Below are 26,642 nucleotides of genomic sequence, written 5' to 3' on the forward strand. Positions count from 1 at the left end.
CTGGCCTTGGCCCAGTGGCCTTTAGCCTGGGTGCTGGCATGTGAACAGGGTACATGACAGCATCCCCCTCTCAAGAGCTGGAAAAGTAAATGACCCAAGGAATGCCTGGTGCAGTGGGCACCCCTGGCCCACTTCCTCAGGGCTCTGTGCTGGGTCGGCTGGGGAGGAGATGGCCCCGTTCTACTCCTAAGGGAGGGAAGGCAGAAAGAACAAAACAGGAGCTACAGAACAATTCCACAGCTGAGACACCATCTGTGTTTTCCTTCTTTTTTCTTTCTCTTCGTTTTTAAAACAATATAGTGCAGACTGCACTTCTCACAGTAGAATATAATGGTCAATTTTAGTATAAAAAAAAAACATTCTCAAGAGATTTGTAAATGCACTTAGTGCTTGAACAGGCCTTGGAGAGATACAGTACCGATTCCGGAGTGCCAGAGGGGCCAGGGCTCAGGGAATTCGGGCCTTGGGGATATAACCAGGGTTGGGGGGGTGGGTAGAGAGGGATCCCTGCCTGCCTCCCTCCCCAACCCTTGATGGTGCCCAGCCGGCTTTGGAGGGCAGCTTGCTGGAAGGGAGTTGGATTGGGTCTCCCAACTAAAACCAGTAGGTCGCCTCCTGGCTGGCTCCTAGGAAAACCCCAGAAGGCAGGGTAGGTTCCCTCTGACTGGTGTCTAAGATGGCAGGCCCACTGTTAGCTCCTGTGGTGCCTTTGTGCGAATAGGGAAAATGGCGCCCCTTCCTCAAGATTCAGAAAATTGCCATAATAAATATACAAGTCTAGAATGCAAATGGTGTCTCCTTGGACGAGGTGCCCTTGTGCAGTGCACAGCCTGTACAGCTGTGCCCAGCAGCCCTGTAAGATGTGGAGAGAAGGGGGAAGGTGGTAGTACAGGGTTTGGAGAGAGTGGGAATGGGGTACAATTCTGTGTTGGGAAGGAATGGTAGGAGAAGGAGAACCCGGAGGAGGAGGAGCAGGGGGGGCTGGTAATCCTTGGAGCCTATATTAGAATGGTCTTCACCTGGATTAGCCAGTGGGGGACACTGTAGGCCCTGTGACTTTCTATACCCCTCCTTTGCTCCATTTCCAGGAGACTGGGGAGCTCATGGTGGGAGATGTCTGACCCCTGGGGGGCTGCTCTGACCCCACCCTGACTCTAGACTGTCACATTTCTTCCTGTATCCCACCCTGGCCTGAGCTCCTCTCCTGGGAAAGCCAGAAAGAACCATTCCTGTCTTGAAGTGGTTTCTGTCTCCCTGCCTCTGCTGGCTTGGATGGAGGCAGTGGTGGACGTCAGCAGCTGCCCTGGGCCCTCCCCGTGTCCTAGGGCAGCTGGTGGCAGGAAGGGGCCTTGGGGAGTCTGGCGACCGTGCTCCTCCCCATCAGGCGGCTGCATGGCAGCAGCCTGCCTGGCTTCCCTGTGGGCATCCATGGGCACTTGGGCCCAGGATGAGGCTGGGTGCCCCTGTGCACCACCCACCCTGTTCCGCAGCCTGCCTCCCCACTCGGCGCCCTGTCCGTCTGTCCGTGTGGCTGCCGGGTGGGCCTTATCTGTAGACGGGCAGGCGGATGTGGGCATGCTGGTGGTCGAGCAGCCGGGGCACGGCCACGGTCTCGTAGCCCTTGCCCAGCATCTGCTCCTTGATGCAGGGTGGCCGGATGTCATTGATGAGATACTCCAGCGACTGCAGGCTGCTGCTCAGCACTGCCGTGTTGCACACACTCTTGCTGGGCAGGCCCGAGAGTGCCTCCGCGGGGGGCCCTGCCAGCTCCCGGGCCGCCCCCAGCCCCAGCTCAGTGACCGCCACAGCCGCCGCTGGGTTGTAGCAGTCGCTGGTGGGGGTCACCAGCACGCTGTTCCAGGGGGCGGCGAAGTACTGGCCCACAGTGAAGCCAGTGGGCAGCCCCAGGCTGCAGTTGAGGGGCGACCCGCCGGCCCTCTCATAAACCCGCCCCCCGCAAGCCTCCGGGGACTTGCTGGCCACCGTGCCACCACTGTAGGCCCGCAGTGGCTGGGGCGGTGGCGGGGGTGGCTTCTGCGGCCACAGCAGGTAATCCAGGCCCCCATCTGCGTACCCTGCAGGCTTGGTGGCCCCAGCCAATGTCAAGGCCGCTGCGCTTCCCTGGCCCAGCTCGGCGCCCTTCCGGCAGTCAGGCAGGCCAGCAGCGGCCGCATAGGCCATGCCGGGGAAGCTGGGCACGGGGCCATGCTTGGCCGGGCTGGGGTGGGGACCAGCCACAGCCTGGCAGGCGGGGGGTGCGGCACCCGGGGCCTGGCACTGCTGGTTGAGCTGGTACAGAATACTGTGGATGGAGGGCAGGTTGGAAGGCGGCAAGGGCAGGCCGCGGCCAGGCAGGGGGATGACGGAGGCGGCAGTGGCAGCAGCCGCGGGCAGGCCGGGCGGCGGGGCAGGCGTTTCGGGGGCCTTGGGGTAGGCCAGGGGCCCTAGAGTGCTGGGCGCTGGGTAGGGCGCGATGCCCACCTGCACGGCAGCCGGCGACAGCTTGGTCCGCTTGCCCTCGGCACTCTTGAGCACGCTCTTGGCAGGTCCGGCGGGCGCAGCGGCGCCGGAGGAGGACACAGCAGCCTTGACAATGGCCAGCAGGCCCTGGTAGCCAGCAGTGTGCTGTGGGTAGGGGCTGTAGCGCTGGCCGCTGGTGTCATAGCCATTGACGGTGCGGCCGAGGTGCTTGTGCTGGGGCACCCGGATGTTGGTGGGGAAGATCTTGATGGACAGTGGGCTGTTGGCCACCTTCTCCGCATAGGCGTCCAGCTCGGCCGGGCTCGGGTAGCGGGACGAATGCATGGAGCTGGCCGCTGTCTCGCCTGCGGGGACAAGCGGGAGAGGAAAGCACACGTGAGAGCCGCCTCTGTGACCCAGGGAGCCCACAGCCCGCCACCCGCAGCGGGGCTCACTCTGCCCCTCCCTCCATCGGTTCCCCATCCGTCCCGTCCCCTCGCTCCTCCAGCTTGTTGCATCTATACTCCAAAGCGGCACATCTAGCGTCAAGTACGGGAAGGAAAGTGCACGTCGTCAGCTGAACTCGCACAGACCAAATGCACTCCTGCAACACCCCTGCGGCCGAGCGATGGGACACGGCCAGTTCCCCAGAGTCCCCTGCGCCCCTGCCCAAGCGAACAGCTGTCCTGACTTCTGATGGCAATGTCAGGCGGGATGGAATCCTGCTACGCGTCCCCACCCATACAGGCCTCTGCCACTTAGGGTGGCTTGTGGGATATGCCCAGGTGGCATGGTCCATGCGTTCTCACTGCCCTGTGGTCCTCGTGTGGGATGCAGCCATCACAATGTACTCGTCCTTGCTCCTGTTGATGGCATTGGGGGCAACACACTTAGCACCATATGTCCTCATGTACACATTATCCTGTGACTTCTGTTGGGACTATGCCCAACAGGGGGATTTGGGGCAGATGACTCTGCAGCTCTAGGAGAAGATACCTGCAGTCTGCCCAGAAGACTGTCCCAGGCTCCACTCCCCCATAGAGCACAGACATTCCGGGGGCTCTGCAGCCTCAGTAATGCTCGGTGTCACCTGTCTTAATACCACACCGCCGGGAGTATTACTCCTATTGCTTCATTATCCTCTCTGTGCCTCCCTTTCCTCATCTGTTAAATGGGGTGATGATGACCTGCCACCCTCTGTGGGAGGGTTAAGCATGCTGCTCCAGGAGCGGAGCACAAGGCCTAGAACGGGGGGATATGGTGCAGGCAGCAGCTGCTGCATCAGCTTCCAGCCTTTGCTCCATTAGCAGGCAGGTGAGGGGGAGTTTACCCACCCCAGCTGCCCAACCCCTCCCTGTCAACTGCAAAGCCAGTGGGGTAACCCCTGCCTTTTCTGCATGCAGTCGGCATGGGGCTGAAGGGTGCACTTTGTGTGACAGGCTGACTGTCCTAGTCTTGGTGGCACAACTGGCGCCTTCTATGCGGCAGGTGGGTTGCTGGTGGGCAGACCCCCTTCTCTCATCCAAAGCCCCTCCCTGGGCCTGAGATATTCCTCAGCATCGCCCAGGACCCTCCGTGGGTGGGGAAAGGAGCAGGGGCCTCCCAAGAAATAGTTGGGAAGACCCTGGGCTTTAGAACTGGTGCGATGGGTAGAATCCTGTCTGGTTGTGGGGCTTTGTGGCTCTGGGCAAATGGTCTGGCTGAGCCTCAGTTTCCCCACCTGTGGAATAGGCATCAGGCATAATTATGCCATTCTTGCAGGGTGGCTTGGGGGAAGGGCTGTGCCAAGGGGCTGAGCAGAGGGTATGAGGCTCACAGTCGGTGCTGAGAAGGGGGCGACCTCTCTGGGCCCTTGGGCGAGGGGACCCCTCAAGGTCTCCACAGCACATTGCCTTCCTCCTGCCCCATGATCACCCCTGGAACCCCCTGGGTACTTGAGAATGAGGCTTCCCCACACTGTGGCTCTGTTTCCTCATCTGTAAAATGGGCATGGTGTTCCTGGGGACACTGCCTCCCAGGGTGGCTGCAAGTTCCAATGAGTTGTGCATGGTGGGGTGCGTCAGCAGAAGCAGTTGCTCTCTAGGTGGAAGTGGTAATACCCTCCCATCTGCCTGGGACAAGGGCCTTCCTGGGGAAGAAGGGGCAGCAGCTCAGGCTGCCCTTTCTGACCACAGGTGGGCCTGGCATGGTGGCTGGTTGGAGTGTTGACCCCATCACCTGCCCTCCTCCCCCTCGGTTGGAAGGCCTCACCCCACATCCCATCCTTCCAGAGCCTCAGCCCTGGTCCCCTTGTTGGGCTCACAGCCAATCTCGGCAAGGTATGTGCTGCGATGGGAAGGCACAGGCATTTTGGGGTGCAGGGGGTGGGGCTTACTCAGGCCGGCTTCGGAAAGGAGGATGGCTTTCTAGAAGAAAGAGCATCCCAGTTATGGCAATGTTGAAAGGGGTGAAGAGAGAGCAGAGAAACACATGTCAGGCAAAAGAAAACAGCACAGGCAAAGGTCCAGGGGCGAGGAAGCCTATCCCAAGTGGGAACTGTAATTCAGAATGAAAGCAGAAGCCAAGGGCGACAGTCGACAGTCTGGAGAGAGAGGTGGCCTGGGAGGGCATGGGGTAGGGCAGTGGCTTCCCCTACCCTACCCTGAGGGCACATTAGCCAGTCTGGGGATGTACTTGGTCCTCACACTTGGGTTGTGGGAGCCGCCACCCCAGCTATGGGGGTCCAGTGGGTAGTGGCCTGGGATGCCACGGGACAGCCTACAGTGCACAGGACCACCTCTGTGCACAGAGAGTATTGGAGAAACCCTGTCCCAGGCCATCGGCAGCCAGGTGAGGTTTGACACGGGAGAGGGAGGCCCAAGCATGCATGTTAGAGAGGTCATTCCCCTCTGCCCTGAGGTGCAGGAATGCGGTCTGACCTGGGCAGGGCAGCAGGTAGGGAAGAGGTAGGCAGCCCTTAGCATCCCAAGGAGCCCGGGCCAGTGCCCCTTCATCCCTTGGTCCTAATCTGGGCCAGCAGGTGGAACTGACCTCTGGCAAGCCACTGGCTTCCATCCTTGACCCTGCCTGGGGCAGCCCCCTCCTAAGTGGCCTAAAATAAACTCCGTGTGGAGAATGGAAATGTCACTTTGGCCAACGGGGGAATCTTTCTCTGAGATTGGATTTAAACTACATTATACAAGCAATTTCATGGGCACTTAGCGCCGCTCGGAGAGTCCCGCAAAAAAGGGACCAGCTCTTCATTTACCAGCCATAAATCAGCAGTTGCTATAATGAGCACAAAAATGTCACTTTTATGCAATTTTACAGATGAACAAAACTGGTGAAATTAACTGTGGTAACCTACCAGAGTCAGCAAAAGCGGCTGCTGGGGAAAAAAATTATATCTGTATGTATTTTTGTTCCTCTTCAACCCCCTTCCCAAGCAGGTTTCTGCCATTGTGGTGTGAAAACTCATTTGTCCTCACCATTATACTTTCATTTGGAGTTTATCTTGAGTATCCAATGAGCCACCAACTGTGAAAATGATTAAATCTACAAAATCTATCTAATGGATGGAATAAATTGGGTGTTTAAAACCTTTAAGAAGAAGATGAAGAAGAAGAGGGGGTTTGTAAAAAGGGTTCAGCCTGTTACTGGTTCCCATTCGCTGAGAGGAGGGGCCCATCTGGGCCCCGCTGGTCAGCAGGGCTCCCCCAGGGCGGGTTGGGGCCTCCAGTATTTGCGGGAGCCAACGGGGGTGGGGGGTGCCCTTTGGCTGCACTGAGTACAGGCTGGGCTCTGGGCCCACAGCTTTTCTCGACGTCTCTTGTCTGGAGCCCCTGAGCACTCTGAGAGCCGGACGTGGGGGAATGGGCAGTGACAAGTTCAGCACCACCGCACAGCCCCATGGGGTCAGGGACTCATAGGTTTATGTGTGGCAGACAGGGGACCTGCTGGGGGACCCCAGGGCCTGTCTTTGTGCTGCTCCCTCCCTGCCTTCCCTGGTACCTCTAGCTGGACTAGGGGACCCCTACCCCCCCAGCCTGGAGGTCCCATTAGTGCCTGGGTGTGGTCACCACAGACACTGCAGCAGATCCCGGTGGCCCTGGGCTTGTCCTGCCCCCCAAGACTCGGGCTCCCTAGCTGGCCTCTCTGCCACCGTGTCCCCCAGCATCTATAGGATACATAGTAGGTCTCCAGGAATGTCTTACTGGATGACTAGGCTGTGCCCAGATGGACCCATCCAGCCTGGAGGCCTCTGTGCTGCCAGTCACAACACTTGGAAAAACAAGTCCCAGGAGGGACTAAGCTAAGGAGACAACCCATGGCAAGCTGCCTCTCCAAAGCCCCTTTCCAGCCCCACATCCAGACACTTCCTGGGCCCTTGTCTATGCAGGCAGCACACAGGGCCTTGGAGAAGCAGCAGCAGCCAGAGCAAACCAAGGTTCCCGCCCTCACGGAGCTGACAGTCTCGCAGAGGCGACAATCCTGAGACCCTGTCAGGCAGCCACAGGCCCCAGGGACAGGGACAAAGCAGGCGTGGTAGCTTGAAAACCTGTCCATGAATCCTTTGGCACTCCTCCCACAAGTAGTGGAGGCCCATCGTCCTTCCCTGGAATGTGAAGGAACTCAGCTACTGGATTCTGCACTGAGTGGGTGGAGTGGGTGCCGGCGGGGCGGGTGGGGATCGTGGGGGGTGGGGCGCCCTGTGGCCCTCCTGGCTGGGCGGTAACAGGCAGCGTGGCTTCGCACAGACACCAAGGTGGCTCTGTGCCGGTCTGTTGGGGTGTCTGTCCCTGGAACCCAGCCACTGTGCTCCGGGAAGCCCCGGCCCCACGGCGGGCCACGTGTGGGTGTTTGAGTGGACCGCTGGCATCTACCACCTGATGTGGGAGGAAGCAAGCCCTCGGAAGCTTCCAGCACCCAGCCCAGGTCTCCCTCACCCTGCTCCCAGCAGCAGCACAGAGCATACACACCCTTCCCACTGTGCCCTGTTCTCCCAAGCGCACCAGATGGCTGTCAGAGGTCACTGAATCGCGGGGGTAGGTAGGTATGCAAGCACAGTAAGCAAAACAGTGGGGCCTGGGGGGCAAAGTGACCCCACAGAGGGATGCCTAGTGTGGATGCTGTGATCAGCGAAGGCGTCTCTGATAAAGTGGCCTTTGAGGGAAGCCTGCAGAGTGAGGGAGTGAGCTACATGGCTCTCTGACAGAAAAGCTGTCTTCGCAGGGGGACAGCAAGTGCCAAGGCCAAGGGGAATGGGCCAGGCATGCCTGGGGAAGCAGCGTCAGCAGGGGAGGATCGTAGAAAGTGGACAGGGTCAGGCACTGTGAGGACCTGGGCTCCTGCTCCGCGTTGGAGGGCAGGGACCAAAGGAGGGACAGGATCTTCCTCGAGTTTTGATGGGACCCCTCCAGCTACTGGGTGGAAAATCGGGCAGGGAGAGGGGGCCTCACAAAGAAGTCCTGGGAGCAACTTCACTGTCCCCACGAGACAGAGTGCCCAGCAGGTCCTCAGTAGAAATGTGCTTTGCTGGGCATTGAAACTTGGGTTCTAGAAGGTTCTGACGAAATGGGCAAAGGTGTACCAACAGTACAGGTCTGTGGAGACAGGAGGTAACAGAGGGGCTGTACCTGCGAGCCCTGGGCCTCTCTCCTTCCCTCTCGCCAAGCCAAGACTTAAAGACAAAAGCCCTAGAGGCTGGCATGGTCTTGCCTGGGAGGGGGGCATTTTAGTTCTCTGTGCTTTTCTGTAGTCCCCAGGGGCTGGCCCTGGTGTCGTGTGAGGGTAGGGGACAGGCGCGCAGCTCTCCTTTCTCCCAGGGCCCTGCCCTTGTCGCCTGCGTCACAGCAGCCTGCTTCAAAGCCACCTTCTCGACTCTTGGCCTTGAGCTGCCCAAGGCCCTCCCTGGCTCCCAGCCTGGGCCCCCGCCCCCTAGGGGAGCGGAGCACCAAGAGCAGCTGGGAGCCTTTTGAGAAGGCATCCTAGAGCGGGCGGCTGGGGAGGCAAGGGTGGGGTGAGTCAGGCTGCTACCCCTCTCTGGGTCTCAGTTTTCCCTTGTGTAAAATGGAACACTACTGCTGGTCTTGGGAGAGTTTTTATGAACATCCTCAGGGAGGGCTATGGTTGCTGGTGGTGATGGCTTCACTAAAGTCCCTTCCACAGCCTCCAGGCCCCCCGATGCATCTCTGTACAACTCCCTCCATTGAGCCCCCATGTGTGTGTGTGTGCGTGTGTGCGTGTGTGTGTGTGTGAAGTCTGAGCTGCTCAGGCTGGCATCCAAGGCCCTGGCCATGGGACCCTAACCTCTCTCTGCAGCCCTCTTTTCCCACAGGGCCCTGGACATACCCACAGTGTCCCTGGGCTCCCTCTCACGTACTGACAGCCATCCTCGGTGGAGTGTTGTCCTGGGCCAGGCACAGTGCCAGCTCCCTACAGCCCTGCCCTTTGGACATCCTCACGACAGCCTGGGAGGTGGCCCTGGGTTTCAAAGGTGGAGGGGAGACATTCAGGGAACAGAGTGTCAAGTGTGGACTGCAGATGAGTGCCCCCTCCTGCCGCATGTTATTGCTGACTACTGGAGGACAGAGGGGCTGGGGATGGGCCAGGGGCCAGGGGCCAGAGGCCAGGAGCCAGGAGGCCCAGGCTGAGGGGCGGGGACTGGGGCGGGCGTGGAGGCTGTGCCCGGTCCAGAGGCATGCACACCCCTGAGACTGTGTTCGGACACCATGTAGGCCCAACCGTATGCCTGCTGGCTGGGAGGTAGCCCAAGGAGCACCAGTTTGAGAGCTTGGGTGGCACAGAAAGGGTCTGTGAGCCAGGTTCTGAGCTCTGTCATCTGTCCCCTGGGACCAGGCTCTCTGTCGCCAGGCATCACGGACACCGTGGCTCGGGACGGGTGTCTCCCTCCACAGGCTTCTCCGCAGTAACCAAATTCTCCCAGGTCCTTTAGAGCCTAGCTAGGATGATGCCCCCCTGTGCTCATGTCCTTGGACATCCACCTCACCTGGTCTATGTCCCACACCCTGGTGGGAAACCCTCCATGTCCGCCTCCCCTCCTCCACCCCCCGCAACTGCTCCTGCAGAGCCAAGCGAATCTGGGGTTGGGTGGAACAGTCCATGTGCTGCCTGGTGCACAGAAGGCACCTGAACTCTGCCCTGGGAGGACAGAGGAAGGAGTGGGGCTTATACCCGGCTGGGGTGGCTGGCTTCGGCCTCCGTGGGGATGGGCTCCACATACCCCTCCCCGCCCCCAGGGCACCCATGCTGTAACTGTTGTCTTCAGGGCAAAATACTGAGGGCAAGCGTGGCTCTTTCTCCCCACCCTGACCCCTGGGAAGATGTGTGGGGTCCCAGCAGGTGTCCGCAGAGTCCATTGACTCCCCCCACCCCCATCCCGTTCTGAGGCCCATGGGAGGTGGCAGGGGCAGGAGCCAGACAGAACTGAGACTCCATGTGCAGAAACCATGGCCCCCACCCTGTGAGTTGGGCCCTCCCTGCCCCACGGCCCCCATTAAAGTCCTGTCAGGAAGTTTAAGAGGCTGGCTGCCAGTGCGGATGGGCCGTCACTGCCATTACGTTAATGTTATGGGCCTTTTACAGGTGCCTTAAAGAGATGTGGTTATTAACGAGTATATTAAGCCAATTAAAAGCAGCCCTTTGAGTGGGATTTAATGTTGCTACAGGGAGACGGGAGAGTGGGACTCGGCAGCCCCTGGAGGAGGGGAGAAGCATGGGTGGCCAGGCGGGGGCTCCGCAGGAAGGATGGCACGGGTGCGAAGCTCAGACCCTGGCTGGGGTCGGGCCGCGGTGTGATCACTTGCTGTGAGACACTTGGTTTCTCATCTTTAGGGGGAGAAGGATGGACAAATCACAGTGGGCTGAAGTCCATGGGCCCCTCTGCCCTGTAAGGCCTGTGGTGCCTGCTCCTCAAGGGGCAGTGGAGGAAGGCATGTTGGTGGTTTTGGGGGTTGGGTTGTCCAGGGCAGCGGGGGAGGGGGGCAGAAGCCAGCTCCCAGGCTCCAGGGGTCTCAGTGGGACCAGGCACCTCCCACAGCCATGCCAGTGCCTCCAGGTACTGTCCAGCTGAAGGCAGGCTCCTGCAGAGCCATGGACACACTCCCACAGACGTTGTTCCCTTGGGGGACCTTGGATGTTTTTGACTGTAAGGTGGAGTTCTGTACTCCTGGGAGGAGTGGGAGGACTACAGGCGTGCCAGGCACACGGTAGGTACTCAGCGAATGTCATTTCTTTCTCGTTTCTCTTTGCCTGTTGCCTCTTCCCTTAAGCCAGGGCATGTACTACCTTGCTGCAATGGGGGAGGGGTGTCCCCAGGCGCCTCAGGGCACAAGGGGTCCCTGAGCAGAGGGCCTGGCCCAAGCCCACAGGGTGGAGTAGTCCGCATCTGCATTCCCCTTTGCTGCAGACACTGTGCCCTTGGAGGTGGCAGCCTCCTGAATGCTCAATTAACGTGACACTAATTAGCTGGTGGCACCAGCAGAATCCCTAATGAGGCCGCCCAGGAATGGGGGGTGGTGAGGAAGGCGGCTGGGCCGGGGCTGATGCAGCTGTCCTCTGGCCCACACTGTGAGGGCTGGGGGAGGGAAGAGGACGACCACCAACAACCCTGACCTGCCCCTAGCCTGCTGACCCGGGGTTGAATCCAGGTGCCCCAGTCCCCAGCAGGTTGAACTTAGGGAGGTGACCGCAGCTTCCTGGCCTCCATCCACCCTAAGAGGACAGGTCGGGGGGGATTCCACAAGAGAATGCATGTCTGAATCTTGGTACATCATGGGTGCTCAGAAAAAGCTGGCTTCCTGCCTTCCAGCTCTTTTTGGACCAGACTAGGCAGTGCAGGGTGGCGGTGATCACTGGGCGCTGCGAGAACTCTCGTTCTCTAACCACGTGTGTGCACGTGCACACAGGCTCACATGTACACACACCCAGATGCTCAGGGACACGTGTGGAGTCACAGGTGCCCAGATATTGAGGGCCGGCCTGTACACAGAGACCAGGAGATGCTCACAAGCTCACAAGTGTACCTACCCATGGCTTCCATGCCCTGGAGTGCCTGGGGGGCCCTGTGGACAGGGCTGGGGGGACTTTAATCCTTCCCAGCCTGACCTTCTTGCCACTGACCTGTGTCTGTCTCCCTTCCCTGCTCCCTGCCTGGCCTCTGAGAGCCTACTTCTCACTGTCCCCCTGTGCTCAGCCTGCTAACCGCTGCCTGCACGGTGCCCTTTGGAACTGCAGCCTCATCTCCCCTCCTTGTGGCCACACACATTCCCCCTGTCACATCTCCATCCACAACCGCGTGGATCTGACTCATCCACCCTTTGCTCCCCAAGGGCCCGGCCCCCTCCCATCCTCCTTGGCACTGCTTTCTCTGTAGTCACATCCCTGCTGTCTGTTCTGGATATCAGTCCATTGTAAGTGCGGCAGACACCCTCCCTGTCTTTGGCTATCTTGATGACTTTTTTATGGTGCATTTTGCCAAGCAGCAGTTTTTTATTTTAATGTGTTCCAACCTGTTTGCTTTATTCATGCTTGTATCCCCTCTTCCCATTTGCAAGTCCTTCCTGGTGAATGTTCCCTGTCATTTGCTTTAAAGAATGATACGGTTTTGCGTTGCTTGGTACCAGATTTTTAGCCTATCTAGATTTCTTCATTGTGTGTGTGGTGTGAGGTAAGGCTCCAATGTCATTCATTCCACATGGATAAGCAGGGGTCCCAGCCCTGCGTGTCTATCCCCAGGGATCTGCAGGGCCTGCTTTGTCCCAGACTGAGCTCACATGCACATTGGTCCACATCTAGATATTCTACTCCATGCCCTGGCTCCCTCTGTCTCAATGCTGATCCCACCACCTCAGCCTTAAGCTACAGCAGTACGACCCTGGTCCTCTACCCTTCTATTTCTTTGTCAGGCATGCGTTGCCCGTTCTTGGCCTTTTGTTCCTATCAACTTCAAAGTCAGCTTTTCAAGTTACACATACACACACACACAAATGGTCAGGATGTAAGGATTGGAGTGATTTTTTCCTCTACTGAAATCTCTGTCCACATGCAGGACGTACATCTACGTTTATTTAGGTCTTTAAAAAACATCACTGAATATACTTTTTCTCCACAAAGATCATTTATCTCTTCCACCAATGTATTTTAGTTTTTTAATGATACCATAACATGGCTAAAATGGATGGTTCCTAGAAAGATACAAACTACCTGACTGACTTATGAAGAAACAGAAAATCTGAACAGACCTATCACCAATAAAGCACTGGAATTAGTCATCAGAAACCGCACCCCCCCCCCCCCTGAAGTCACCACCACAGCAAGATCCCATGTCACATTCAGGGGGTACGGCTGGGATCAGAAAGCCAGGGGGTAAGTTTCAGTGAAGATGGGGAGAACTGGCACCTCAGCTGTGGCCAGTGGGCACGCACGACAACACAGCTGCTCTGGAAACCTTTCTGGCAGTTCCTCAAGAGTTCAACAGAGAACAGCCATGTGCCCAAGTGACGCAACTCTCCTCAGTTTCACCCACAAGACCCATGGAAACCTACATCCCCACATGAATGCATGAACATTCATGGCAGCATACTCACGATCGCCCCAAAAAGTGGAGCAACCTGCACGTCCATCTATAGACACGTAAGGAAAACATGCTGTAGCCACGCCAGGGAAGATTACTCAGTAATGACGAGGAATGACATATGGGTACGAGCTACTTGGGGGCTGAACCTCGAAAACATAGGAAGTGAAAACAGCCAAACACAAAGGGCCACACATTGTACGACTGCGTTTATCGGAAAGGTCTGAGACAGGCACATGTGGAGACAGAGGGTTAGCGAGTTGCATGGTCCAGACTGATGGTTCATGGGTGTGGGGTTTCTGTTTGGGGCTATGAGGCAATGTTCTGAAACTTCATGGTGGTGATGGCAGCACAGCACTGTGAATTCTCACTACAGGGTATTCACCAGTATGCTTGGAAGGCACAGAGCGTGTGGCACATGTTACCATACACGGAAAGCTGTTTCCAAAAAAAAAGTGATAGTATCTTTTTTTTAATGTAATTTCCAGCTCTTTAGCTGGAAGAGCCTGGCCTGCTGCCTGCCATTGTAAATAAAGTTTTATTGGAACACAGCCATGCCATTCATTTCCAAGCATCTGCGGCAGTTTCCGCGCTACCACGTGGCCAAGCGGAGTAAGTTGCCATAGAGACTGTGTGGCCTGGGGGGATGAAAATATCAGAAAAGTTACAGGAAATGTTTGCCAGCTCCTGTGTGTAGGGGAACACAATGGCATTTGGATGTTGGCCTCATAGCTGCGATCTTGCTGAATTCTTCCGGGGTTTCTATGCAGCTAGTTTTACTTCTTTCTAATCCTCGTAGCTTGTTACTTATTTTCCCTGTCTCACAGAGCTGGCCAGGACCTCTGCACCATGTGGACAGGCAGGGATTTGGATCTTTGTCTTGCTCTGATTTCACCAACCCTCAGCTCAGCTTGCGGTGGGTTGTGCTTGGATGCTCTGTAGTGAAGGAAGCTGCCTCCCTTCCTAGGGTTAGAGCTAATTTTTGTTAAATCATACAAAGGGGGCTGACTCCGTCTGGCCCTCTCACAGCCCTTCATCTCTGAGCTTCTGTCCTCTCCTAGGCATGGTTCCTGTGGCGGGGGTGGTACTGGCCCTTCCTTCTGTCCCGAGGCTGCACTCAGCGACAGCTACATAATTGAATCTGCTACCAGAGGTTTGTCTTTAATTTTATTGGAATTTTAAATCGCTTCGTTTCTTCCATATTTTATTAGTGTCAGTGGAAGCAGCTGCACCTGCAGGAATGCTTGTGGGGCCACGGGTCCAGCCTTCCGGGGTCAAGGTTGGTGGGTGAGGGGTGGGAGTGGGGGAGAAGTGCCTCTCCCTGCTCCTCCTGGGTTAGCAAGCCCTTCCTCCCATGAAGATGAGAGAGTGGGCTGGAAGCCTTTTGTCCTTTTGTGAGCGCCGGGAGGGGCGCTCCCACTCACTGTGGGAAGGTGGGACAGGTGAAGTGTTTGAGTCTGCCACCAGGCCCTAGGGGTTCTCTGATGTTTTTAATCCTCACATCACAATCGAGTTAATAGGCCCCAAGACGGCCACTCACTCACTTGTCCAAGACTTCACACACATACCCCACTCAGGGCACAGCTAGGATCTGACCCTCCAGACCAGCTCTGTCTCCACACCTTTGCCCTGGAGGCTCATGCTCAGGAGGGCAGTATGAGGCACGGAGAGGCTGTGCCTCTCACCCAAGGCCTGGCAGAGCAAGGATGGCGGCTCACGTCAGGGTCCTGGGGAAGCTGCCTCAGGTCTTTCCTTCCTGGGTGGCAGGTCCTGGAATGTCACCCCCATGCTCCCATGGTGCCTCTCTGGGGCTCTCTCCTCAGCCCGTATTTAGAGCAGTGCGCACTCCAAGTTTATGGATCAACACCATGATGAGAAAGTCAAATATTTATTATCAGGGAAGGTCCCGAGCAGCTGAGAAAAACACTTCTGTCCCAGGTGTGGGCAGGTCCTATTGGGGACCCAGGGACTCTGGCCAGTTGGGAGTAACCAAGAACTCAGGCCTGAAGTAGGGGAGGGGAAATGGACTCCCCTGCCCACTGTACACACACACACATACACCTTTTTTTCCTTCTTTTTTCTCTCCAGGTCACTTTCTCTAGTCACCTGTTCCAGCTGCCCAGGCTCCTGGACACAGGGCCACCCCCATGCCTGTCTCCTCTACTTGCCTGACCTCAGGAGCCAGAGAGGGAAATTGCGGCCATTTCTGGTTTGCTGGCCATGTTCTGGGCATATGTGGTTGCCATGCCTTGTGCAGCCTTGTGCAGGCTGCTCTGATTCCATTTTCTAAAGAATGGAGGGAGGGCATCTCAGACCGGGCCATGTCCTCCCTTGACCAGGCTTTTGACATTATTGTCACTGGTGGGAAGAGCTGGATGGCTTCTTAGGTCCACCTGACTTGACCCCTTCTTTACAAAAGGGAGAACAATGGCCCTAAGAAGCCGACCAACTTGGCCAAGGACAATACCCATTGCCCAGTTGAGACCTTTCTCCTGTGGTAAGAAATGCAGCCAAGCCTATGGTCCAGTCACAAAGCTCAGGGAGAGCCCTTCCCATCTCAGCTCTTCCCCAAGGCCACAGGCACAACTGCCCCACAGTTATGCCCAGGAGGAAAGGGCAGGAGCCTCACTCTGCCAAGTGTCTAGGCCCTGACCGGCAGCAGGGCACCCAATGCAATTTGCTTATCTCCCTTCCTGCCTCCCTCTTTCCTGTGCTCTTCAATTAAAGGCAGAGTCACTGTCTTTTCCAATCAGTGCAAAAATGTCAAAGGGTCTGAGCGAGCTGGAGAAGCAGGACGTCCCTTCATTCAAGCCTTGGAGCAGGAAGGAAGGACAAGTCCAGGGCATCACGCCCAGCCTGGGTCGTCCCGCCCAGCCCCTGCCTCCAGCCACATGCACAAGAGCAATCAAAGGTTAAAACACACAGATCCTCTGAGCCAGTAAGTCCACGTGGGGAAGACCTTTTTATTTTTAAACAAATACACATACATGTACAAAGATCCATTCCATTACAGCCCTGTTCTGAATAGCAAGAGACTGGAAACCACCTAAATGCCCATCAACAGAGGGATGGTTTAAAATGTTATTCTTTATCCAAATAATGGAATACAACGCAGCTGTTAAAAAGAATGAGGATATTCTTTCTATCACGTGGTGAATAACTGCCAGGACATATGAGTCATGAAAAAAGGCAAGGAATTGAGAAGGGGGGACGGATATAAATGTTTATACGAAAGGTATTTATTGTTCTTCCTGAATGTGTATTTTTCAGGAGGGTATTTAAGAAACTGCCAACATTGGTTTCCTCTGAGGTGAGTTATTTTTCATTTTAAATTCTTCTGCTTTCTGAACTGGGCACCATGGACAATCTATTCAGTGAAGTACTTAATTTAATAAAAGAGAATATGTTCTCTCTGAAGGTCATATAAAGGAATGAAGGGGACCGTTCATGAAAAACATATTCCTTGAAACCAAAGCCCCCCCCACCACCAAATTATCTGTCCTTGTTCGGTTTTTGATAAGGCAGACAAATATTTCTCTATACCCCTCTCTCTGGAAGAACACCAGCAGAAGAGTGAGCTCAATTTTGAGAAATGTTGATATAATACCTTCTCTTCCTACAAATACCCCCAAAGCAACATGGAACAAAACACAAGTTCCATTTTTTGGCAAAATTAGGAGACCGTTAAACCCCTAAACAACAATGGAGAGGCTGCCCGAAAGCAACAGCGATCCAGTGGGAAGTTGAGGGACGAAACAGAAAGAGTGCCATAGCTGTGCATTTCAGAAAGAACCGGCAGCATATACTTCCCAACTGTGACAAATACATCCTGTATGAGTCTAAACAAAATCTAAACCCTCTTTTTTGCAGAGAAACTAGGAATGCAGCAGCTGGTTATCAACCTTCCCTAGGCCCATGTGGTTCTGAAAAGCAAAGAAGGTAGGGCTAAATAAGAAATCCCACTAATAAGCCGTACTTGTAGGAACCGGTTTATCTCTGAGGCCACTGGAGGGAAATAGCTGGGCTGAGAAAAACTCCAGAGGCAAGTAATAAAATTGAACCAGGATGGTACTTAATCAAAAGGAAAATGAGACAGGCAAAGCCTGTGTCACAGCTGGCAAAATAAATAAATAAATAAATAAATAAATCCCACTTCCCATCAGAAAATGTAGCCACAAATGAGACAAAGATTATAGCCCAATATTTCACTGTGAGGGGAAAAAAAACTTTGTAAACAATTGTTTCTATAAAACAAAAACACAAGGCAGATATACAAGAGTAGAGGGAAAAACTTGTAAAAGCAAAAGGGGAACATGGAATGTATAAGGAAAACAAAAAGTTAAAAAAAAAAGTGAGCAAAGTAAAAAGGGTACATCAGGAAGATAGGCAAAAGACAGACAATCTTTGCTTAACTAGAGTCTCCAAAGAAGGAAACCAAAATAATACAAGCCTGGGAGATCCCTGTCAAAAAGGCATGGTACTGTGTTCTGGGAAAAAAACACTCTCAACGGTCAACCCCAAGGCACATGCTACTGAAAGTAATAACATGAAAGACATGGAAAGATCTAAGTGAAATGCAAGAAGGAAAAATCAGGCTTCAACTTCTCCATGACAACATCTGACAGTAGAGGGAGAACACGGTATGGTCTGCAAAGATCCTCAAGGAAACAAGTGACCCAAGGAGAATTTTTCACTCATTCAAGCAGAAGGTTGACAAGATATACCTTTCTGAACTTGCAGGAACTCCTGGAGTGCTGTTCACTTGAGGCAAGCCATATACCCACGGACTAGCTTTGGGTGATGGGAAACTAAGGCACAAGAACTGGTGGTGAGCAGTGATCCTATTTCTCTAGGAGACAGACTGAAATTAACTGTGGGACTGTGACCAACATTACAAATCCTGGGAACAGTGTAATGGTATCACTAATAACAGAAGGTTGGGAAGGGGAAAGAGAGGAATGGCAGAAGCACATAGATATCCTCATATTTAACAGTTAGGATCAAAAGATATATATTTTTAAGATTTTTTTTTTCAGTAATTTCTACACCCAATGTGGGGCTCGAACACACAACACTGAGATCAAGAATCATATGCTCTAAAGACTGAGCCAGCCAAATGCCCCAAACAGTATTTCAAACTGATTGTCAGGTAAGGCCACCTGGGTGGTATAGGCTTGGTTAAGTGTCCAACTCTTGGTTTTGGCTCAGGTCGTGAACTCAGGATCATGAGATCGTGCTGTGTGTTGAGCCCTGTGTTGGGCTCTGTGTAGAAATCTACTTGAGATTCTCTTTTCTGCTCCCTCTGCCCCTCCTGCTTGTGCTTGCTCTCTAAAATGAATAAGTCAATCTTAAAAAAGAAACTGATGTCAGGTAATGGAGGCTTAATATGAAGAAGTGAGCTCTAAGAAAATGTTGAGAAAAAAAGGAAATATATCGATTTCATAATTTTGTTCATTTTAGGAACAGTAATAGATACTGTTCCGAAGAAATAGATATCAGGGTATTACTTGAAGTTACAGCACTAGAACAAGAACAACCTTCTGTATGATCAGTAGGTACACAAAAAGCACAGATCACATAGAGAAAGACTTTTTTAAAAAAGATTTTATTTGAGAGAGAGAGACTGAGCAAGAGAAGCAGACTCCCCAGTGAGCAGGGAGCCTGACATAGGGCTCAATCTCAAATCATGACCTGAGTTGAGCAGGTGCTTAACCAAGGGAGCCACCCAGGCACCCCGAGATAAGACTTTTCAAAGCAATTAAAATAAAGCACAAAATAGATCAGACACCTGTCATATCAATAAGTGTAAAGGGCTTAAAACATTCAAAAATTTTTAAAAAGCCGTTCAGATTGTCTCACAAAGCTTAATCCAACTCTACGGTATATGAATCACGTCTAAACCAAGTAATTCAGAAAGGCTGAAAGGAAAGGACTGGTAAAGTTTCAAGGAAAATGTGAATTAAAAAAGCAGAAGTTACCATTGTATTAAATATGGCAAAGAAAGATGCAGTTCACTACAAAGAGTTACAAGATTACTATCTGTATGTCTTAAAGGATATTGCATCACCATGCAGAATGCTACACCTGTAGGTGCTGCAAGAAGAAACAGACTAGGAACACATGAGTAATTCATTTATTCATTTCTAATTCATTTCTCCATCCATGACAGGTAAGCAAGGATACAGAAGACATAACCAACATAATTAATGGGGGAGACATAATTGATATACACCAAGCTCTGAATCCCCAAAATAGCCACACTTCTTTTCAAGCCCCATTTGAAAAGTCGTAAAACTCACAAAAACTGATTACATCACAAAGAAAAATTTAAATCCAAAAAAGTGGAAATCATGGACAACATTCTCTGATCATAATGCATTATAACTGGAAATAATTAATTACAAAACACCTACTACCAGAATGGACAGGTGGAATTCAAATGAGCCTTAGATCAAAGAAGAAATTAAAACCAAATTATAAGAGATTTAAAAAATAATGATAAAAATGCCTTCTATTAGGGCACTTGGGTGGCTCAGTGGGTTAAGCCTCTGCCTTTGGTTCAGGTCATGATCTCAGGGTCCTGGGACAGAGTCCCACATCAAACTTTCTGCCCAGCATGAAGCTTGCTTCCCCATCTCTGTCTGCCTCTCTGCCTACTTATGATTTCTCTCTCTCTCTCTCTGTCAAATAAATAAATAAATAAATCTTAAACAAACAAACAAACCTTCTACCTGTAGGGTACAACTAAAGCAGTGCTCAGAGAATTCATAGCCTTAATTCCTTTTTTCTTATTTATCAGTAGCAAGAATTAAGCTTCTAGCTCATTTTTTAAGAAGAAAAGTACAAAAGAAGCCCTTAATAAAAACATAAATTAGTGAATTAGAAGCCAGAAAAGGGTAATTACTAATAAATAAATCCTAAAGATAGATCTTTGGGGAGGGGAGGTTGGTGACCTCTTAGCTAACCTAATCAAGAAAAATGGGGATGGGGTGGGGGAGGAAAGCACAAAATACTCAAGAAAAAGGGTGAAATCATCATTTAAAAGAACAGTAAATTAATTTGTTCAACGTCATGAAAGTAAATTTAACAACTGGATAAAATGAATACTTTTCTAGACAGACATAATTTACCAAACTCATTCAAGAAGCAGAACAATGATAACTGATCAATTATTACAGAAGACCAATCATTACAGAAGAATCAAAGAGCTACTCTCCCACCCCAAAGAAAGGCACTTGCCCAGCCTGTTTCATGGAGGATCAACTAATCTTTAAAGAACAAATAATCTACTTCTACTTAAACTGTCACAACTGCATAGAGAAAGGAGGGAAACCTCCATTTTCTTTACAAGGCAAGCCTAACAGTGATTGCGAAACCTAACAAAAATGTGTTCCAAAAAACTGAAGACTAACTTCACAGATGAAATTTTCTAGCAAAACCCCTAGGCAGCCAAGCCAATCCAGCAATATACTGAAATATTCACCATGACCGAGTGGGATTTGACCAGGAATGCAAGGATAGTTTGATGTTAAGGGACTGCTGTTATTATTCCTATTAAAAGATTAAAGGGAAATAACCTACAATAGTCTTCACAGACACTGAAAAGGGATTTGGTAAGATGCAGCTTCCATTCTTAATTTTTTTAAAATTCTTAATAAAACAGGAATACAAGGACACTTATTTAACCTGATAAAACATGTGTCCCTGAAATCAGCATATTTTGCATGATAGGGACATCCTAAAAGCTGCTCATTAAAGTCAGGAATGAAGCAAGCATGTCCATTATCAGCACCATTATTTTTCACTGTTGCAAGAATCACAGCCAACACTATTAAGACAAAGAAATTAAGATATAAAACCTCCGAAGTACATGCACACGATAAAACAGAGTTACTGGAAAATCTAAGAAATCAAATGGAAAAACCATTACAAACAATAAAAGAATTCAGTAAAGGGGCAGGAGTTAATAGCCTTTATGTAAATAACCTCCATTTCAGGAAGCAAAGACTAGCCAAAAAAGGGGTAACTATCCAGAATTAAAACTTTTAAAATGTGCACGGATCTAGGTGAAGCAAATATTAAAACATTTCTAGGGACCCAAAAAAGTTGGAACAAACCAAGGGTTTCTCATGGCCCTGGAAGGCATCGACATAAAAAAAAAAATTCTTCCTGAATTATAAATTTCCACGTGATCCCAGAAAAAATAAAAATAAAATAGGACTTTTGTTCTTACCCAGATGAGTTGATTCTATAGCTCAGTCAGAAAAATAAATAGCCAATTTCCACTTCTAGAAATTTAGGGTAGGGAACCAACAAGGAACAACAAGCACCACCACATAGTAAAAGGTGTTGTGTACATGCTACAATGCAAATGAACCTTGAAAACATGCCACTAAGTAAAAGAAGTCAGTTGCAAAAGACCACATGCTATAGGGTTCCCTTCTTAGGAAAGAAGAAGGGGAATGAGGGGTCGGGGAGTGACTGCTGGTGGATAAGAGTTTCTTCCTCAGGTGATAAGAATTTTCCAAAATTGACTGGGGTGATGGTTGCAAAAAACCCATTGATTGTATAAATCACATGGGTAGGTTTTATGGCATGTGAATTCTATTTCAGTAAATTTGTTAAAATTCTCTGTAACAATTAGTCATTGCCCTAATGACTTGAGTATGCTTGGATCTATACCTTACATTTTATACCATGTATTTATTTATTTTGATTTTTTAAAATTTTATTTATTTGACAGAGAGAGACACAGCAAGAGAGGGAACAGAAGCAGGGGGAGTGGGCAAGGGAGAAGCAGGCTTCCTATCAAGCAGGGAGCCTGGTGCAGAGCTTGATCCCAGGCCCCAGGGTCATGACCTGAGCTAAAGGCAGACATCCAACAACTGAGCCACCCAGCACCCCTATGCTCTGTATTTTATTTTATTTTATTTTATTTTATTTTTTAAGATTTTATTTATTTATTTGACAGAGAGAAATCACAAGTAGGCAGAGAGGCAGGCAGAGAGAGAGGAAGGGAAGCAGGCCCCCTGCTGAGCAGAGAGCCCGATGTGGGACTCGATCCCAGGACCCTGGAATCATGACCTGAGCCGAAGGCAGCGGCTTAACCCACTGAGCCACCCAGGCGTCCCTATGCTCTGTATTTAAAAAAAAAAACTAGAAGAAACCCTGGGGAACCAAAAAAAAAAAAAAAAAATCTCAGCATGAGGAAGGAGACATTCTAAAATCCATGACCCAAAATCCACAGGCCCTAAAAGGAAATACTGATTTCACTTCACAAAGACAAATGGCAGAATCAAAGACAAATGGTGAGTTGGGAAACCATATGTAATTCAGAAGACAGACAGAGGTCTAATTCCATCATATACAAAGAGCTCCTGTAATTCAATGAAGACAAAAACTACCCAATTGAAAAAATGGACTAAGGAGATGAATAAGTTCAAAGATAAAACAAATGGCTCCAACATGAAAAGATACTCATCCTCACTCATGTTAAACTTAATTTAAAACTGCACTGTGATCCTACTTTCACTGATGAGGTGACCAAGCCTAGAAGTGTGATACCATGCTGTGATGTTGAGGGGGTGGGCAAACAGGCTATCTCACCCAGAGTCATCTTGTCAGATGTCAGTCAGACTACATCTATCAAAATTACAAAGGCAGGCGGTGCCCCACGGGGGTGGCTCAGTCGTTAAGTGGCTGTCTTTGGCTCAGGTCACGATCCCAGGGTCCTGGGATTGAGCCCTGGGTCAGGCTCCCTGCTCAGCAGTGAGTCTGTTTCTCCCTTTCCCCTCCACCTGTTTGTACTCTCTCTCTCTCTCAAATAAGTAAAATCTAAAAAAAAAACACTTAAAAAAATTAAAATACTCAAATAAAAAAATACTTAAGTAAAATACTAAAATAAGTAAAAATACTCAAATAAGTAAAATCTAAAAAAAAAAAAAAAGATAAACACCTATTAAGAAAGGAAAAAGAGGCACAGCATAAGCACAATGATGAATGGCAATCAATCCTGGGCTACAGGACAGAACCAACAGGGAGACAGCTGTCCCCCTATATTTAAAAAGAGAGTGACAGCACATGTGCATGAGCAGGGAGGGTGGGGGGTGGGGAATGAATCTTAAGCAGACTCCAACACGCCCAGTGTGGAGCTGGACATGGGGCTCAGTCTCACAACCCTGAGATCATGACCTGAGCTGAATTCAAGAGTCGGACGCTTAACTGACCACCTAGCTGTCCCCAGAGCTGTCCCCTTTGAAGAGACAATAATTGTTCATTTCTAACTGAGAGCTATAGTTCAGGAACCCGGGCCTATGTTACCAGATCCTCTGATTTTTTTTTTTCCCAAGAGACATCAGAAATCCAGGTTATTACGCAAATTTTCCTGTTTTCAAATGTTCCCAAGGACTTCAAATTAAAAAAAAAAAAAAAGACCCTATGAGGGCTAAAAAAAATTGGATCACAGAGTTTGGTCTTCCTGTCCTAGAGGGTCAAGGAAGACAGCCCCTTGGAGATCACCTTGTCCAGCTCCGTAATTTGACACACTGAAAACCAAGACCCAGAGCGGGGAAAGATGTGCCCAAGATCACAAAGCAAATCAGGCCCTGCACTGGGATCCCACTCAGGACTATGTGCTTCTGCATCGTCCTCCTCTCTCCCAACAGCACCAGAAAATCATGGTGAGTGAGACAGACACAGGGCATTGTGGGGTCCCAGGCAGGGGGCTCCTGGGGAGGTGGTCACACCGTGCAGGAGTCACCCACCCAGCCAAAAGGTGGGTGCCATTGTTGGGGAGGGGGTGCAGCACAGGCCAAGGCCTAGAACACGGAGAGCTCTGGACAGGGTGGTGGTGGGTGGACGATTCCTGCTGGGATCTGCCCCACAGAGCCCTGAGGTGGGAAGAGCTGGGTGCATCCGGGAAAGAGCACTCTCCCCCCACCTCCGACCATGGACTCAGGGCAGAAGAAGGGGACAGAGACAGAGGCTGGGGAGGCTGTGCACTCACACTTGCGCAGATCCAGGCTCTTGCTCGGGCAGGCCAGGTGCTGGCCCGGTGGGTTCTGGGTCCTCTGGAGACAGGCCAGCATGGCTGAGCTGGGGGCCCGTGGTGGGGCACACTGTGCAGCAGGGTCCCTGTGAGGAGGGAGATGAGATGCTTGTCACTCGGGCTGCTCCGTGCCCGCCTCCCATGTCCCCCCGCCGGCAGTTGCTTCCAGCAGCCTCCCCACTACCCAGCAGAACATCTGAGACTTTCAAAGCAGATGCCCCTTTTCCCTTATCTGACAGAGGAGGACGCTGAGGCCTGGAGGCATCAAAGGAAAGAAAGGAAAAGAACCCACATCTTGGGTGGTGGATTTCCATCATGTTGCAGGGGGCATGCCGTGTGGGGGGTCGTGTAGAACAGACCAGTGGGTCACCTCCTCCAAGGGGCTTCCCTGATGCCGCCAGATCCTCATCCCCTCCCTGTTTCCTCAGCAGGTTGCCCTTCCAGCCAGGGGTGGCCTGTGGCCCTCTTGTCCGCACCTGGGAGTGGGTCTGTCCCTGCTTTTCAGTTTTGAGCTCATGGAAAGCAAAGACCCCACATGGTCACCTCTGGAAATGACACGGGGGCCCAGGGTGGGGTGTTGCCCGGGAATTACCGGTGGGCACCTGGGTGTTCCAGTGTACGAAGAGTCCTGGGGCATTCTCACAGCACCCCCAGGGGAAACGTCCAGGACAGCATTCCCGGGAGAACGTATGGTCTCCAACCCTGACGGGTGCTGAGCCTGAGCGCAGGTCCTCTGGGGCCACCAGGGTTCCCAGAACGCAGAGGCCCTGACGGGCAGGGTGAACACAGGCCAGGTGGGGCCTGCCCTGGAGGCCATGGAGAGGGAGGGGTGGGTTTCTCTGCAAAACCCCTCCTTTCTTCTTGTCCCAGTTAGGAGCCAGCGGCCCGACACCCCTGACATTCACTGAGCTGACCCTGCCCCCCCCACCTCCTGACCTCACCCCACCCCCACTGGTGTCCTGAGCAGCCAAGCTGGGCCAGCTGAATCCTCCTGCCAGTTCTTAAAAAAAGGAAGAAAGACAGGGGTGGGGGGGCGGTGTTTAAGGGGGAAGAAAGGGAGTTATTTAATACTAAACAGGTGTCTGGAGCCCTTAAATTCTGCTGCTTTCTTCTAATAATGAAGTATTCATGAGGAAAAGCCTTTTTTCACTACTTTCTTAAGATACTAATTTCACAACAAGCTCCTTGTTACGGAGCAATTATTCCAATCTTGAATTTCCCCGAGACGGTTGCAGCCTCCTGTCTGTCCTGGCCTCTCGGTAAATGAAAGACAATCACGTAACCACCTTTCATTATGCTCTATTTTACTTTCAGCAAAGGTACCCTGAAAGAAATGATTTACTCTGAAAGGGACTTTTATTCAGTTTCAAAACCAATTTTCTCCTATTACTGTCTCAAAAAAAAAAAAAAAAAAAGAAAGAAAGAAAGAAAGAAAAAGAAAAAATGTAGGGGGTGGGTGGGGGAGGGGAGGTGGTTTGCATCCCCCTCCCTACCCCCCAGTCGCCAGCCTTAAGGCAGGCAGAGCTGCAGTATCCACTTCCCGGCTTTGATTTCTGGTAATTTTAAAATATGCCATTACAATCAGGCAGAAATTATACAGTTTAAAAAGGAAATGAAGTGGGGTTTATTGCAGGGATGAAAGCCCTTGACAGCGGGAAGGAGGCACCGCTCCTGGGGGACAGGGGACCCGGGCCCTCTAGGACAGAGCCACACACTCACACTGCCCCACTAGGACAGCCAGGGATGTGCCCGCAGGACGCCGTTCATGTGCATTCCATTCCTCTCCCAAGGTGGGCGCCCACTGCCATCCTCCTGAATGTGAAAGTCCTCTCCATCCACAGATGGGGAAACCCAAGCCTGAGAGGCAGAACCCCGCCCAGGGCTACCCAGCAGGCAGTGGCTAGATGAGCCTGCTCCCTTACCAATGGGCAGCACACCCCACCCCGGCTGGGCTAGAAACCTGGGACCTACAGACCCCTGCCAGGGCCAGCCATGGGACCCCAGGGGAGCTACTACCCTCCTCTTGTAAGTAGAGGCTCCCTTATCCCTCCCAGGTCATTACCCACCTCACCATGCCCAGCAGGCCCCCCTCCCCCTGCAGATCCTTTCACTGTGTGCCAGGGGCCCAAGAAGCCCAGCCCCTGTCCAGGTCCGCCCCTGCAACCCCATAGGTCACACACACTTTGCAGCTGAACAGGGCAGGCTTGGGGCTGTAGTTGTTGGGGATAAGGGGCAGGCTGCCTAATCTGGGGCCTCTCTGGACCCCATCAGTTGCCCTCTCTGTGGGGCTCTGGTTTTCAGAATGCTCTGATGATGGATGCCTAAGCAGTTCAGGAAGCCGAGAGATCACCAGCTCAGGGGGCGATAGAGGATCCCCTGGAAGGGACAGCATCCACTCAGCTCAGTACAAACAGCCTGGATCACCTCAGCCTTGCTTCTGGAGGCCCCGCAGCCCGAGAGACCATCTCTACTGGAAGGCAAGGAGTTTTTCTCTCTGTGCCTCTAATCCCAGTTCACTGCTCCTTTTCCCAGGAACCCTGTGCCTTGCTGCTGGGGCAGGTC

At 52.0% G+C, this 26,642-nt stretch overlaps 1 protein-coding gene across 1 annotated transcript in view; it reads right to left on the reverse strand.

Annotated features, from left to right (window-relative positions):
* Positions 1–232: 232 nt before the first annotated feature.
* The window catches only part of FAM222A (family with sequence similarity 222 member A), a 53,142-nt gene continuing 26,732 nt past the window's right edge, over positions 233–26,642 (reverse strand). Inside the window, exons 2-3 of the mRNA XM_032310471.1 lie at positions 24,039–24,166; positions 233–2,825 (exon numbers count right to left, since the gene is read on the reverse strand). Coding sequence (XP_032166362.1) covers positions 1,546–2,825; positions 24,039–24,120 — 1,362 coding nt within the window. The 5' untranslated portion in view covers positions 24,121–24,166 and the 3' untranslated portion in view covers positions 233–1,545. The remainder of the gene's footprint in view (positions 2,826–24,038; positions 24,167–26,642) is intronic.

Source organism: Mustela erminea, chromosome 13 (assembly GCF_009829155.1).
Source record: "Mustela erminea isolate mMusErm1 chromosome 13, mMusErm1.Pri, whole genome shotgun sequence".
Lineage (NCBI taxonomy): Eukaryota > Metazoa > Chordata > Mammalia > Carnivora > Mustelidae > Mustela > Mustela erminea.